The sequence below is a fragment of the Centrocercus urophasianus genome, unplaced genomic scaffold (assembly GCF_019232065.1).
Source record: "Centrocercus urophasianus isolate 14NV4802_14NV808 unplaced genomic scaffold, USGS_Curo_1.0 seq_5, whole genome shotgun sequence".
NCBI lineage: Eukaryota > Metazoa > Chordata > Aves > Galliformes > Phasianidae > Centrocercus > Centrocercus urophasianus.
Genome location: NW_024885088.1, coordinates 7,217,457 through 7,233,549, shown reverse-complemented (window position 1 = coordinate 7,233,549; position 16,093 = coordinate 7,217,457). Strand labels below are relative to the sequence as shown.

The 16,093-nt window shown below is 43.2% G+C and overlaps 1 protein-coding gene across 7 annotated transcripts in view; it reads left to right on the top strand.

Annotated features, from left to right (window-relative positions):
- DUSP16 (dual specificity phosphatase 16) overlaps nt 1-15,323 on the top strand; it is a 68,815-nt gene extending 53,492 nt beyond the window's left edge. For all 7 annotated transcript variants that reach the window (XM_042834898.1, XM_042834893.1, XM_042834899.1 and 4 more), the window contains 4 exons: nt 3,621-3,784; nt 7,057-7,216; nt 7,893-8,016; nt 11,199-15,323. In XM_042834898.1, coding sequence (XP_042690832.1) covers nt 3,621-3,784; nt 7,057-7,216; nt 7,893-8,016; nt 11,199-12,372 — 1,622 coding nt within the window. In that variant the 3' untranslated portion in view covers nt 12,373-15,323. The remainder of the gene's footprint in view (nt 1-3,620; nt 3,785-7,056; nt 7,217-7,892; nt 8,017-11,198) is intronic.
- Nucleotides 15,324-16,093: the final 770 nt, after the last annotated feature.

Here is a 16,093-nt window from a genome sequence, read left to right as displayed (position 1 = left end):
AAAATGCCTGCTGCTTTACCAAAGCTGTTCACGGTGGTTGACTTGAATAGGTTTTAAATGACTTAAAACGTGCAGTAGTTAAATCAGAATTTGTAAAATGATCGTAGGTTCAATAATTATACAGTAAATGTACTGTTTTCTCTTTTCTTCTTCCTAACAGATTGTACAGTAAAAAGGAATCTACATGATTATGACATGCAGATAGATTTTAAAAAGATAAAAAGAAAACTTTGTATAGTTAATTACAGCTATTTTGTCTTAGGATGATCCCAAAGATGAGCATTGTCCTAGTTGTCTAAAACCGCTTACCTAACAGTGTAGGCAAGTGATTTTTTTCAGTCAGGAGACTGGAATTGCTGCTCAAAAAGCTTTTGTTCTGAAAACTGCTTGCTGGTTTCTTTGTTTAACAGATAAAATGGGCTGTTACACACATGCCTATTACATTGTTTTTTTCCTACATTTACTAAAGACAGAATTTAAAATCCAAAGAATAGAAAAAAAAATCAGGCAGTGGTAATGCAAGCCTTGACAGAACAGTGCATTATCTTATTGCTAATCATTTTAATTCATGCCTTTAAACTGTAATAATACAGAACACAGCATTTGCTGGATTTAGCACATTAATACTTCACTTCCTTGATGATAAAAGTGTCTTGTTCTACACTTAATTACTCTTCCTTCACTTAGAATTCCACTTGTCTCTATGCTTTTAATCAGAGAAAGTAGCTAGGAACTTTGACTTGCATTTGTGCCTCATCCTTACCGATCGGCTATTACATAGTGAAAACTGACAAAAAAAGCCTGTAACTGCTGAGCTGAAACAGCTGCCTGCAGTTCTTTAGATTAAATTATGTATAGGAATGAACTGAACTTTACATTCAGCTGGTTTGTAAAAAGCCAGCCACATTTTTGAGAGAAAATGTTTAGTCAAAGCCTAGGTCGGTTGCTGGAAGTCTCATTCTAGTTTTGTTCTTCAGCTGTGAGTAGGGCTGGTTGAAGCCCAGTTGGTAACACAGATGAATGATACAGTTTTTGCCATGGAAAGGAAACAGGGGCCTGGCAAAACTAGAAAGAGAAGCAGAACTTGAGCTGTGTGTTATATATTTATATGTATTTCAGCTGTGTGTTATATATTTGTGTCTGCAGTAGGCTCAGCCTTGCTTTTTAGAGTCACAGAACCATAGAACATGCTGAGCTGGAAGGAACCAACAAAGATCACCAACTCCAACTCCTGGCTCCACACATGAGCACCCAAAATTCAAATCCTATGCCTGAGAGCACTGTCCAAATGCTTCTTGAACTCCCTTAGCTTGGGGCAGTGACCACTGCCCTAGGGAGCCTGTTCCACGGCCTGACCACCTTCTGGAGAAGAACCTTTTCCTAATCCAAAACCAGGCCGTCCCCTGACGCAACCATTCCATTAGGACCTGTCATTGTCACAGAATCTTTTGAGTTGGAAGAGACCTTTCAGGATGATCTAGTCCAACTCCCCTGCAATGAACAGGAACTTCTACAGCTGCATCAGGTGCTCAGAGCCTTGTCCAGCCTGACCTTTACTGTCTCCAAGGATGGGGCTTCCACCGCTTCTCTGGGAAACCTGTTCCAGTGCCTCCACACCTTTATTCTAAGACACTTCTTCTTTATGTCCAGTCTAAATCTCCCTTCTTTCAGTCTGAAAGTGTATTCCCTTGTCCTATTACCACAGACCCTGCTAAAGAGTCTGTCCCCTTCTTTCTTGTAGCCCCTCCTTTAGATACTAAAAGGCCACTATCGGGTCTCCCTGAAGCCTTCTCTTCTCCAGGCTGAACAGCCCCAGCTCTTTCAGAGGTGTTCCATCCTTGGATGATTTTTATGGCCCTCCTCTGGATGTGCTTTAACAAGTCCATGTCTCTCCTGTACTAAGGACTCCAAATCTGGATGCAGTATTCCAGGTGAGGTCTCACCAGCACAGAGTAGAGGAGTAGGATCCCCTCCATCAACCTGCAGACTACACTTCTTTTGATGTAGCCTGGGATATGGTTGGTTTTCTGAGCTGCAAGGGCTGGCTCATGTCCAGCTTTCATTCCACCAGAACCCCCAAGTCCTTTTCAGCAGGGCTGTGCTCCATCCCTACATCCCCCAGCTTGTACTGATAGTGGGAGTTGCTGTGATCAAGGTACAAGACCTTGTGCTTGGCTTTGTTGAACCTCATGAGGTTCTCCAGGATCCACTCCTTGAGCAGTTTAAGTCTCTGAATGCCATCTTGTTCCTTGGGTATGTCAACTGCACCACACAGCTTAGAATCATCTGCAAACTTGCTGAGGGTACACTCAATCCCACTGTTGTTGTCATTGATGAAGATGTTAAAGAGCACTGGTCCCAGTACTGACCTCTGAGGGATAACACTTGTCACTCATCTCCACTTGGACACTGAGCCATTGACACCACTCTCTAGGTAAAATTTTGAAACCAGTTCCTCATCCATTGAACAGTCCACCTATTCAGTTTGGAGAGAATGATTTTACTGGGATTGTGTTGAAAGCCTTACTAAAGTGGCTTATCCCTTGTCCACTGACACAGTTATGCCATCATAGAAAGCAACAAGGTTGGTCAGGCAGGACCTGCCCTTGTTGAAGCCATGCTGGTTATCTCATTACATCTCTCTCTCTTTTGTATGCCTTAGCATAGCTACCAGGAGGATTACAGAGAAGAGATCCTCATGAGGAAGCTGCAGGCTGCTGTGAGGTCTCCCCTTAGTCTCCTCTTTTCTAAGTTGAACATGTGTCGCACCAATGGTGCCATTCTGCCACCTGAAAGCCATTGTCATCACAGGATTTAAATGTGTTATCAGTCATTCCACTATAGTTTTCCTGAGTGATGAGAAATGATAATGAAAACGTCGTGGAGTTGTTGTATGGATAGGGCCTAATACCTTAACTAGTGCAAATGAAGAACCATCTAGCAGTCAGAGGAATGCAGAGACTTTTGTTTTGCCAGGGAAGTCCATCTTCCCCTGTAGTCTCCTCCTGTTCAACTCCCACTCATGAGACAGAGAAGCCTTGGCTTGGTTTGGTTTTTAAGCATGAACTTCCTTGCAGTGTGTTGGATATATTAATTTTTAATCAGCATAGAAAATAATTGTGCAGAATTCTAAAAGCAAATGTTAATTCTACATGTTGGTGCTTTTACCAATAGAGTAAACACAATTTCTCCTATGTGTAGTCTAATTATAGACATAATAAAAGAGAAAAAGTTCTTCAGAAAACAGTTTGCTGGGGCAGAAAGGCGAAAGTTTGTGTGCTTCTTGTGTTGCGGGTGTTGTGGGGTTTTGTTTTCTTTTAAAACTCTCAGTTCTACAAACCTTTTCGAGAGGGAAGAAGCATCAAAAAGTCTGATAATGAAGAGAGAAATAAATAAACTTTTTAACCAGTGTTGGAATACAAAGCCAAGCCTTGCGTTCTAATGAGTGGTGGTGCACACTCATGGTACCTATGGACGAGGTTTGCATACAGCTGTACAAGTTCCTCTGTGAAGGCTGCTGGCCCTTTGTGCCTCTCAATCTCATACAAAAACTACTGCTTTTTGAGAATTGGTATGGGCACTGATGCATGTAAATAATATACATACTTTGCCTCTCACAGGTGGATTTGCTGAATTCTCCAGCTGTTTCCCTGGTCTCTGTGAAGGAAAATCCACGCTTGTCCCTACTTGCATTTCTCAACCCTGTCTACCAGTCTCTAACATTGGCCCAACCAGGATTCTGCCTCATCTCTATCTGGGGTGTCAGCGGGATGTCCTCAACAAGGTGAGCATTCTGCATGCTATGCTGATGAGTATATAATCTCTGTGTCTATCCGTGCCTCTGTCATACTGTATCATTGTAGCTGTAGAACATCTGAAGTAGATCTAGGTGATAGGAGTAAAGAACTTGCTGGGTAAAGAACTGGCTGGATGGTGGGCCCAAAGAGAGTTGGTGAATAGAGGTAAATCCAGCTGGTGACTGGTCACGAGTGGTGTTACCCAGGGGTCAGTGTGGGGATCTGTCCTGTTTAATATCTTTACTGATTACCTGAGTGAGGACATGGGGTGCATACTCAGTAAGTTTGCAGATGACACCAAGTTGGGGGGAAGTATCAATCTACCTGGGGGTAGGAAGGCCCTACAGAGGGATCTGGGCAGACTGAATAGCTGGGCTGAGGCCACTGGGATGAAGTTCAACAAGACCAAGTGCTGGGTCCTGTACTTTGGCCACAACAACCCCAGGCAACTCTGCAGGCTTGGGCAGAGTGGCTGGAAGACTGTGTAGAGGAAATGGACCTGGAGTTATTGATCGATGCTCAACTGAATGTGAGCCAGCAGTGTGTCCAGGTGGCCAAGAAGGCCAATGGCATCATGGCTTGTATCAGAAATAGTGTTGCCAGAAGGAGCACAGAAGTGATCATCTCTGTACTCAGCACCGGTGAGGCTTCACCTTGAGTACTATGTTCAGTTTTGGGGCCCTCACTGCAAGAAAGACATTGAGGCCCTGGAGTGTGTTCAGAGAAGGGCGATGAAGCTGGTGAGGGGTCTGCATCACAAGTGTTATGAGGGGCTGCTGAGGGCCTCTTCTCTCAAACAACTAGAGATAGGACTAGAGGGAATTGCCTCAAGTTGTTCCAGGGGAGATTCTGGTTGGACATTGGGAAATACTTCTCTGAAAGAGTGGACAGCTACTGGAGTGGGCTGTCCAGAGAGGTGGTAGAGTCACTGACCCTGGAGGTGTTCAAGAAACATTTAGATGTTGTACTGAGGGACTTTGTTCAGAAGGAAATATTGATGACAGGTGGATGGCTGGACTGGATAATCTTGTAGGTCTTTTCTAACCTTGGTGATTCTGTGATTCTGTAGCCTTCCATGGCTTGCATACAGCAATCTTGATGAGAACAAATATTATACTGTCCACCTAATTACACCACACGCCATCTAATTGATTTCCTCTCTCTCCTTCCTCTTGGACAAGTTGATGTCATACCTTCCTCAGTAACCTGCCAACCAACAGCAAGCTATTAAATCTGCCATTACAGTAGGTCAGGTAGTTTATTGTTTATAGCACCAACTAGTTTGTTTTGGCATATGTTGGATATTTATACAACTGTATTAGTAGCTATGATGTCTCAAAATAAAGATTGTCTGTTTTTCAGTATTTTCTTTAAGTGTTTACATATGTGCCTTTTATCCATGTATAAAGCTAAAGATTGGAACTACCATAATAGTGCTATAAATTGATCATTTTCTTAAGATCCAAGCATTTGAGCTGTAAGGTTCTGCTTTGCTCCTTACATAACTATCATGTTGTTGTTTTTTTTCTTCCAGACCTGGATTTTATTTCCTGGAACAAACTAACAGTGTAGGGTGTCATTAATTCTAAGATTAAACAAATCATAAAATGTAAATAAGCTGACAAATGAGCATTTATCTTCTTTTCACAAAGCTGTTAGTACTAGGATTTCTGGATTTTCCTTCCATCATAATGTACTTCCTCTTGGGTGCCTTACAATGAAGACACTGTTATGGTTATTGTATTGCAGTGTGCTGCATAAGGATTTACTGATACTTTAGAACAGAAGGAGCGTAACTTCTTTCTTCAGACTTGGTCTCAAAGATGAGTACTAACACATTTCTGGGTGTCTTTTTGGCTCAGTACTTTCAGACTTAGTGTCTGCAGCCTTTTAATTCCTATTTGAGTAATCAAATTCCAAATTTATCAGCTTTCCAGCGCTTCTCACTGCAAATTTAATTTATGCTTGCCTATATATATGTGTGCCTGTGTTCAGCCCTTCTGCATATACACCACAACATACACACAGTGTACCTGTGTAGTAAACATTACAGTTTATTTAACCTGATTTGAACATGATAGATACTTCAGACATACTGCCATGTCCCTGTTTCTCCTCTTGCTATTGCTCCTTGTTTGGCATAATTGTACTTTTTAATATAACTGCTGTAAAAGCTAAAGAATTACAATCAGAATTCTGTTTTTTTTTTTTTTGTTTGTTTGTTTTGTTTTGTTTTGTTTTGTTTTGTTTTGTTTTGTTTTTTCCTTGTTTTTTGTGTTTGGTTTAAATCAAAATCTGGCAAAAGATTTCCCCTTACAAGTATCTGTACAGCTACTGTCACTGCTTACCACATACCTGTAACAGAATGGTGGTTTGATAATGAATACATTAACTTGCTTACTTTTTTGTGGCAAGGTCCTTACTTAAAGGAGATTGGGTGGACGTTTTGTGGAGTGACCTAGCAGTTGTTTCTAGTACTCAGGCACCAAAGTGCCTGCTGCATCAAAGGCTGCTTTGTGACACAATTCTAAATACAAAGAACATAGCAAGATGCAACATTTGTTTGTTTATTTTGCAACCATGAAAATCATTTTACTGAAAAGGCCCAGCTGATTGCATGCTTTGAGACCTTTCTTGTTCCTGTGACAATTCTGAAGGACTAAAGACTGAAAACTGAAATAGGGGCAATCTCAGACCATAAAACTGCAGTTAGTGCTGCACAGAAGCAGCCTACTTCAAGGTCTTGGTTTCGAATGAATTTCACACCTTGCCTTTGAAATAAAGAAGCCTTAGGTACTTGAAGAGGTGACTGCAGGAAGCATCAGTTTCATTTCACATTTCTTATTATCTGTGATGGGATAATCTCATCTGGGATAAGTGATCCTCAACATATGTATTCAGGTCAGCAAACTGCACATGGGAAATGTTTGATTATGTTGTCATCGTGCAGGGTGAGAATTTAAACCAAAGTAGCAAAAAAACCAAACTGATTCTCTTGGAAGTGATGCTTCCTAGGAACAGATGGTATTCTGCCAATTATTTCTGTTATTAATTTTGTTCTTCTAAAATTTGCAGTTCATAGGCTACTTGAACATTCCGGACGTCTCATTAAAAGCTGTCTGAATAGTCAAAGGCTTAACAGTGATCTTTTTCAAAAAACAGTGCCCCTTCTTGTTATGTACATTTGAGTTCATGATTTCCTCATAGTGCTCCAAAGGTATTTTTTGACTGATCTGCTTTTAATCTTTCTCTTTCATAGGAGATGATCCAGCAGAATGATATTGGATATGTACTAAATGCCAGTAATACTTGTCCAAAGCCCGATTTCATTCCAGAATCCCATTTTTTGAGAGTGCCTGTGAATGACAGCTTTTGTGAGAAGATTTTGCCTTGGTTGGATAAATCAGTTGATTTTATAGGTGAGAAGAAACTTTATATTGGCTCTCTAAAACACTTTCTGGATTACTCTGTGTGTCTGCCTCCAATTTTGGCTGGAGAAGACCAGAATTCTTTCTGGGTGGTATGAAAATACCCTAAGGATCTGCATATACGATCACCATCACTTCATAAGCACAGAACCAAAGTAACCAAAGAAGGGAGATTCTGCCACTGCGTGTTCCAGCACTTACAGAACAAAGACACTTTTTAAGAGCACAGCTCTGCTTTCTGGCAACCTGCTAGATGCGTGATATATGCCTGCAGAGAGTGAATTACAAAATTAGACATACAGATCCTGTCTTTGAGCAGTAAGCTAACAGATAAACTGGCCAAGTCGTTTCTAATCTTACATACAAGCAAAAAGCAAGTGTTTGTGATGGAACAGTCAGCTTTCCCAGAAATCTAGATGGGGGTTGTTTATGTGCATGTTAAAGTAAATGCAGCATGCTGTAACTGCAGTGCATTTCCTCTGTGTAGTCATGTGTTTTTTCTATACCGAATGCAGCGATTGAGAAAATAAATAATTTTTGTTCAAAGCTTCCATGAAATCTGTAATTGGCAGCCATTTTTGGAAGTTCTGAACAATTTCAAAATAACATTGCTTTCCTTGCAAAGTTTTCATCATAATATAATGCTGCTGATTTCTTTGGTATGCAGAAAAAGCAAAAGCATCAAATGGCCGTGTGTTAGTGCACTGCTTAGCTGGAATATCTCGTTCTGCCACAATCGCTATTGCATACATCATGAAGAGAATGGATATGTCCTTAGATGAAGCTTACAGGTAAGGAGAAAGTTTCCCTTCATGCTAATTCTTGTGTCTGGCAGCCTGTTTTTGAAGCGGTAAAAGGTTGTACGACCAAGTGCAGAAGCAGGCATGTTACCTTATGATGTAGCTCATTGGCCTGTAGGCATTCTTGCTTTAAATGTAGGCTTCCACCATAAACAAATGAGTGGTTGTGTGCAGACATTGTGCACCGAATGTTCATTCAAAGTGCTGATGTTGGCCTTTGCTCTGAGTAGGCAAATAAATGAAATTTAAACCGCATATGTACCTATATATACACAGATATATCATACAGAACACTGTCTTGCAAGCTGAAGAGAGAATGAAATGGAGAAAGAATGAGAACTGAGGATATTTATAATCCCGTTTGTGACAAATGCTAGGCTGGATTTATTTACTTCAGTTTGGCACTTGCTAATGCTCTCAAAGAAGTGCCTGCAAGTAAAATGCATATGAATTAAGGAAGCAACTTTGTTGCTATTAATTTCCAACAAAAACTCTTGGACAAAGTATTTTCAGGTATAAGCACTATGTGGGATTAGGGAATTCTTGAGGGAACCCCCTTACACACTTTTTCCACCTTCAAATCACAGTATTTCTGTACTTGTATTGTGAACACTACATTCCACATGACTTGACTTGACTGCAGTTTACCACAGCTTCTCTGTTTCAGCTGACAAACTTCTTTTTGTTCCTGCATAGCACAGGAAACGTTGCCTTCCTTCTTGACAGACCTTGCAGGCTAATTGGCAGAGCTGACGCACCTCCATTACGTGCGTCACACAGAAGCAGTTTGAATAATTGTGCTGGAGCAGCTTGAGAGGAGCACCTTCCAAATCACTGTTGTGTTTGCTAGCACTATCTCTAAAAACAGAGATGGGAACAGAAAGATGAACAGTTTTCATGGGACACGTTCTTTTAAGTTGCTTATGGCATGTAAGAAATGCCATCTCTTCCATGTAGGAGGGGCCAGAGCTGCAGATGTCCCCCATAGCATTTAACAATCTGCAGAAAGATTTCTGCCACTGCTTACTGACTGTTTGGTTAGTTAGGTATGATGAAGTAGGTTTGGCTTGTTAAGAAGCAGAGGTGAAACTTCAGAGGGACACAGCGAGAGACTGTAGATTCACTGCTGGATGCAGACGGTTACTGTGCAAGGCATGAGCTTGATTCCCTGAGCAGCTGATCTGATCCCAGACTGCAGGTCTGGAGGTGAGAGCTGTACAGTACTGAACGCTTCTTAAAGGCACACCTCAGTGAGCTTTCACTGAGCAAGAAGTGCTTCTTTGTTCTTTCCATGACACATCCTTGACCTTTTTTTTTTCTTTGCACTGTAAATGCTGAACAACTACTGTGAAACTTTGACTTTATTTTAATGTATTTCCTTTGATATGATTTAGTGAGAAAGGTCTGCAGCACACTTCACTTATTGGTTTGGAATCTTTAGCTAGCAAAGCTTAAAAGGAAAGTACTTTTTCTGGTTTAATGAAAGGTATTAGATAAAATGTTTGTCTGGAACTTCTAAAAAAATACAAGGTGACGCTAAATGTTACTTGAAATGAAAGACCTGAGGAAATACACTATTTTCATCTTTTGTTTGCTTTGTAGAGTGGACTATGCAAGGGAAACAAACATCACCATTTAAATATTTTGCATATTTTTCAATAAGAAAAGGCGTGCATTTTGAAATGACAAGTTTTGCAAAGCCTTGTAACTTGGCAGAAGGGATCAAGGAGACTTTCTTGATGCCTTTTTCAAGTTAAAAAAAGCTAGTTTTAAAGTTAAAACTGTCTTATATTTTGGAGTGGGAGGAGAGAAAAGTTGAGGGAATGGGGTTGCTCTTCATAGTGGAAATTTCCACCATCACTTTGTGCAATCATCTGCTCTTGCAGGTCATAACATCAGCTTGACTATTCGCTCCTATTCAGATGATTAGCAAAAAATAACAGTGCCTGCTGTGTTAAAAAAACTTGGTGTCCTTGAAGTTGTTGCAACGTCAGAAAAAAACACAAAACCCTTCTTTTTTGTATTGTCGTGTGCTTGCATTTGTGCCCCCGTGTATGTATACGCATGAGTACACCTTAGAATTTTTCTCATGCCATTTTTAAAAACTGCACACTCACTTTTTGCATGTGTCACCAGAGAGATTTGCTGCCTTTAATAATATTTAATTTCTTCGTTATGTGTGTGATTGCAGTAGGTTTAGCTATTCAAGCTCTCTTCTCCTGTCATCTGCTACCTTCACCGCTCAGGAATGGGAAGGGAAAAAAAAAAAAAGAGGGATTTGGACAGCCTCCTCTTTTACAGTCACTAAAAATACAAACTTTTTTAGCTGCACTACAAATCAGGCAAAGTCTCCTGCCATATTTAATTCTGAATTACACAATGTGACTTCAATACAGAAGTTTTTCATTCATTTGCAGTCCTGATTCAGGGACATGTTTTGAAGTTATGTCTTGCAGGTTGTTCATATTCAAAATGCATGACTGCATAAGTATGAGAGTTAGGCTGTTTCCTTCAGGACTGGAGGATACTTATTACGTGGATTCAGTGACGCTGTTACTCTTTTACTGTCGAACACAGGCTGAATGATTTTTTAATGCTGCATTTGCTCATTTTCCTTTTTGATGATCATATCAGTGGTCAGTATCAGAGTATGGCAGAAGTGACTGGCATTTGCTGTGCAAGGTCAGCATTCATGAGAGCAATCTCTTGACAAAGGTAAAACGGGACAGGAAGCGCTGATGGCATGAAAGAGAGAGGAGAAAGAAGTATGGGATTCCAGCCACTCAGACAGTGGGGACAAGTGCTCTGCTTTCTGCTTCGGCGCTGTTCTCAACACTGGAGGAGCTCTTAGATTCAGCCAGAGACCAAAAATAGCAATGACACAGTAAAATAAACGATTTCTTCAAACCTTGCTGTAGACACCATAAAGAGGTAAACTGAAAGCTTTCTTTCCTCCATCTTTAGCTGCCTTTAGGTAATAAAGAGTTGAGAGAATCCATCATTATATTGCATAAAAGCTGTCTCTTTTCCATTCTTAAGTTATCCATGCTTGTCAGAACCTCAGGCGAAGCATCCTGACAAGTATTAGGCTGCTGACCTTAGGATGAGTGCTCTAAGTGTTATTTCAAGTCTGAGCAGCAAGTTCTTAAAATAATTTTTTCTTCTCTTTCCAGATTTGTGAAAGAAAAAAGGCCGACCATTTCTCCCAACTTCAACTTTCTGGGCCAGCTTTTGGACTTTGAGAAAAAAATCAAGAACCAGAGCAGTCAGCCTGGACACATCAGCAAGCTGAAACTTCTGCACTTGGAGAAAAGTGGCGAGCACGTGCTGGTGCCAGAGGGGGGGCAGAGCAGCCTCGCCACGAGTCAGCTCTGCATCACTGCTACCTCAGAGATCGTAGAACCGAAGCTCGCAGACCCCGGCAACATGCCATGCACTCACTTGCCCTCGCTGGAGGACAGCCCACTGGTACAGGGCATAAATGGGCTGCACGTCTCCCTAGATAAGGTAGAAGACAGTAACCGGCTGAAGCGCTCCTTTTCACTGGATATCAAATCTGTGTCCTACTCTGCCACTAGCAGCTGTGTGACTGCATCAGTGCAGGGCTTCACCTCTTCCGAAGACACCCTGGAGTACTATAAACATGCAACAGCTTTAGAGGGAAGCAGCAAGCTGTGTCAGTTCTCCCCTGTGCAGGAGGTCTCAGAGCAGACCCCAGAAGCCAGCCCTGATAAAGAGGAAGCAAACCCTCCAAAGAAGCCCCAGAATGCCTGGCAGCTGGATAGCCAGAGCAAGCGGCACGTGGGGAGATCCAGCAGTGGTGCAGTCACTCAGCGGGCGCTCCTGTACCCACTGCACCGGAGCGGGAGCATGGAAGACAACTACCGAACGAACTTCTTGTTTGGGCTCTCCACCAGCCAGCAGCACTTGGCGAAATCTGCGGCTGGGCTGGGCCTCAAAGGCTGGCACTCGGACATCTTGGCTCCTCAGACATCGGCCCCATCCCTTACCAACAGCTGGTACTTTGCAGCCGAGTCCTCACATTTCTACTCTGCCTCTGCCATCTATGGGAACAGTGCTGCCTACTCTGCCTACAGCTGCAGCCAGCTGCCCACGGGCTGCGAGCAAGCCTGTGCTGTGCGCAGGAGGACGAAGCAGGGCAACCGCGGAGACTCCAGGCGGAGCTGGCACGAGGAGAGTTCTTTTGAAAAGCAGTTTAGACGCAGAAGCTGCCAGATGGAATTTGGGGAAAGCATCATATCGGACAACAGATCCAGAGAAGAACTGGGGAAGGTGGGCAGTCAGTCGAGCTTTTCGGGCAGCATGGAAATCATTGAAGTGTCCTGAGGAGCGGTGGACTAGTGTGACTGTAGCGGAGGCGCTCCCCCTCCAGATCCCTGCAGGTCTGAAAAGGACAAACCCTGTGCAGAAGGGGGAGGGAGGAGACATGGAGCTTTGGTGGGAGCACAGTGACTAGATTGATAGAGCAAGGCAACAAGAGAACATCCGCACGAGGAGACTGAGCCTACCATTGGGGTCTTCTCCTTCCATCCTGGAGAAGGGCAGAACGTTTCAAAGATTTTTCCCTGACACAGGAAGCAATTACGTGCAATGGATTGCACATCCTTTCAATGTTTTCAGAAAGGAAACTCTCTTGGTACCAGACCATTTCTCTGCTTCCACTGAAACACGCTCCTACCCATCAAAGCTAGTTTTATTCTCCCCTCCTCAAGCCCCAAGTCCTCACCAGTGCACCTTAGCTCTGATGCTGAGCCAACCTCTGGAAGGAGACCTGAGGAGAAAGGAGGCTGGGAGTGATTCCAAAGGAACTAGGGACTGGTTGCAGCAAGGCTGGTCTGAAAAGACAATTCAGACAAATGTAAATACTGGTGTAACTATTGTTCTAATGGATAGGCTTTAGATGATTTTCTAGAGAGCTGCTTCAGAGAAGAAACCAGTACCTCAAAAATATAACAAACTAGGGCTTTATGGCTGCCGGATGCCGGTAGTCAGTTGGTAAGCAATGTGAACAAGTAACAACTAGCCACGTTGGATTTTTTTTAAAGCTGTCTACGCACAAGTGTTTCAGTTGGCCTAGCAGTAATTCTTAAGACAAGTGATCTGTATTTGTGGCCATTTCCCCCATTCTTTTGAAACATAAAATAAGCAGTGTTTGTATTTCTGCTATTAAGCTGGCTTCTGGGAGAGGGACAGTCTGGCTTCTAAGCTGTAATGGAGCAGTTACCACTTAAGATGACAGAGAAGTGGCTAGTACAATGCCACAAAGCCCTCTTCTGGACAATTAACAATTCAATAGATGGCTCTAGAAAAAAGGAGTTGTAAGCTCCGGTGGGCTGGGGTTTTGTTCTGAACTGAGGGCTACCTTACGGGCCTGTTTTTCATACCCAGCTCCAGTCTACGCGTGGGATGAGAGTGATTCATGGTTTTGTTTTTTTTCCCCCCCACCATCTTCACGCAGACTGAGGACTCTGAGGCAGATGCCCGTTTCAGGTTTGCTGACTTCATTTGAAAGGTCTGTTCATGTGTCCAGGGAAAACAGAAGGGGGAACTCCAAAGTCCCATCTCATAATGCAGTGGGAAAGAAACAAGAGTTTGAGAAGACAGCTTTAATGGAAAGCCTGCTCACCTCCTGCACTTGCAGATCCAAAGGAACTTCAGTTTTGGCTGCTGTCCTCTGTCCCAGCTTAGGGTCCTGGTTTCCCAGTGTGCTGATGAGAATTTGGCTGCAATTGCCTCTAGTTTCTCTGCCACGGGCCAGCGTTCTGTTTTCTGATCTCCACCAACCAAGAATGTGCCAGGGTGAGGAGGTGTTTTTTCCCCACTGCCAGCGAGGTGTTTCATGGGAGATGAGGCATGGCCTCCTTGTGTTGTTTTTGACAGAGAACCAGCTGCTTCCCCTGCAGCGTGCCATTCTTGTGGTATGTCAGCTGCTGCTGTGCATGCACCGCGCTGTGCCGAGCTGGCAGTGGGCAAGGAGTGGGAGCAGATGCGCAGTGCAGAGCTCCGTCTTCCCCCTGGTGCTGGGATGGAAGCTGCACACGTGTTAGCTTGGGCTTCCCCGAGGCCCCACAGAAGGCAGATGTGGGGGGAAATATATTGTTTTGTCCAATTTCAGTGCAGGCGGCTGAAAACTGTAAATCACATGTAACAAAAACCTACCCCTGGCCAACAGCTTTAAAAAAAAAAATTGTCTGCGGCAAACTGAAGCCCTATTTCAAGTCAGCAGCTTGGGTGTTGTTTTTTTTTTTACTGTAAGTTTAGCTAGTTTGTGACTCAAATCTCAGGTTTTACTATATTGAAAAGCAGAGAAAATCTCATCTTTGTTTTGTGGCTAGGATGTGACAGTTTCCTACAGCGGACTGTATAAAATAGCACTGAAAGCTACAGCATTGATTAACTTGATCCTAAATTGTGCAAAAGACACACAGAGAGGCAGCAAGAGGATGGGCTGAACCTAGAGGCTGTGTTGGTGAGGTGTGTGAAGTGCCAGAAGAAGGGCAGCGCAGGCAAGGGCAGCTGATGCTGTGCTGTGAAGTAGGTCAGGCTGGAGCTGCTTGTTAAGCATACTGCCACTTGGCTGTGTTTACATAACGAGTGAAAGCAATTACATTATGACTGTTTCCAGCATATATACACACTGAGCGTGTATATATACACAACCATTTAGTTGTGCTCCTCTCAGGCAGATTTCAGTAAAGATCCATGGCTTTCTTTGATTTAAATCACTTAATGGGGTAAGCGCAAATAAATCCCTGCAGGCAGGAACAGAATTTTCCTGGGTTTTGTGTTCTCATGTGAGTGTCCCCCCGCTCCCATGAGTGTGTAGAGAGTCCTAGTCTCTCTACACATGCACATAGGTATGCTTCAGTTTTTGTGGGTGACTCCTGAGGGACTGAAATTTGGATGTCTGGCTCCTAGGGATTTCCAGTGTGCTGCAGTCACTGCAGGCATCAAAGCTGTAGGCTCAGAGTGTTGGGGGACAGGTGCCTGTAGGAGGAAGCCGTAAATCAATATCCTGTGCAGGGTGCTGCCCTATTTCACTTCTCCAGTAGTGTACTGTACCTGAATGATGCTGGAAATGGTTTTTAGAAGGGCAGAACGCGAAATGGAGGGTGTAAGGGGGGAATGTGTATATGTTCAATATGAATATAATGATCTTTGGTGTATGGAAGGTGTTTAAATGGTTCAGAGAGATGTGAGTTTCTCATATTGTGTCATGAGCATTACCTGTATGTTATGATGAAATAAAATCATAAATGGTACCTGTTTATACAGAACAGGAAGGAGCCTGTGTGTGTCTGGCTGCGGAGCACCCGCTGCCTGCCTACAGCAGGAGTGCTAACAGCAGCCAGGGCTGGCAGGGTGCATCCCTGCTGTGTGCATCCTCTGCAGCTGTGCCTGTTCATGGACAGCACAGACCAGGGGACACTGTGGCTGCTCCTTACAAACCGATGATCTCACAGTTCCAGCCTCTCACCTGTTCCTGCTTACCCCTTCTGCTCCCTTGAAGAGCGGTAATGGCACTTTCCTTTCTCTTGCCACTTTTCATGCTGGAGAACTGAACTGCATGGTCTCACACAACAGCAGTTGTCATTACACTGTTCACAAAACAGCAGCACTGGCTTTTCTAGAAGCAAGAATTTCAGCTTGTTCATTTTACCTGGGACACACCGCATTTTTTCTTGTCTCCCATACTTCTTACTCTAACAGCGTAATTACACTCATACTTGCGATGGAATCTGCCTGTCCTGAAACATTCAGAACAGCTTTCAAATACTGAGGGAGGTTATGCCCCTCACTGCTCCTTCAGAGAACAGCTTATACAGAAGTAGCGTATATTAGAATAAAGTCCTGCAGCAGAGTGTGGGTGCCAGGGCTTTATCCTTAAAATGGCATCAGCTTGCTGTCCTACAAAACAGCCCTCCCCTCTCACCCCTGCCAGCAGACAGCTCTTCACAGAGACAGTCTTAAGACTAACTCCAAGAAATCAAGAGGCAACAGAAATTTGCTGTTCAACAAGATTTAATTTTTGTTTCACTGACTGCTG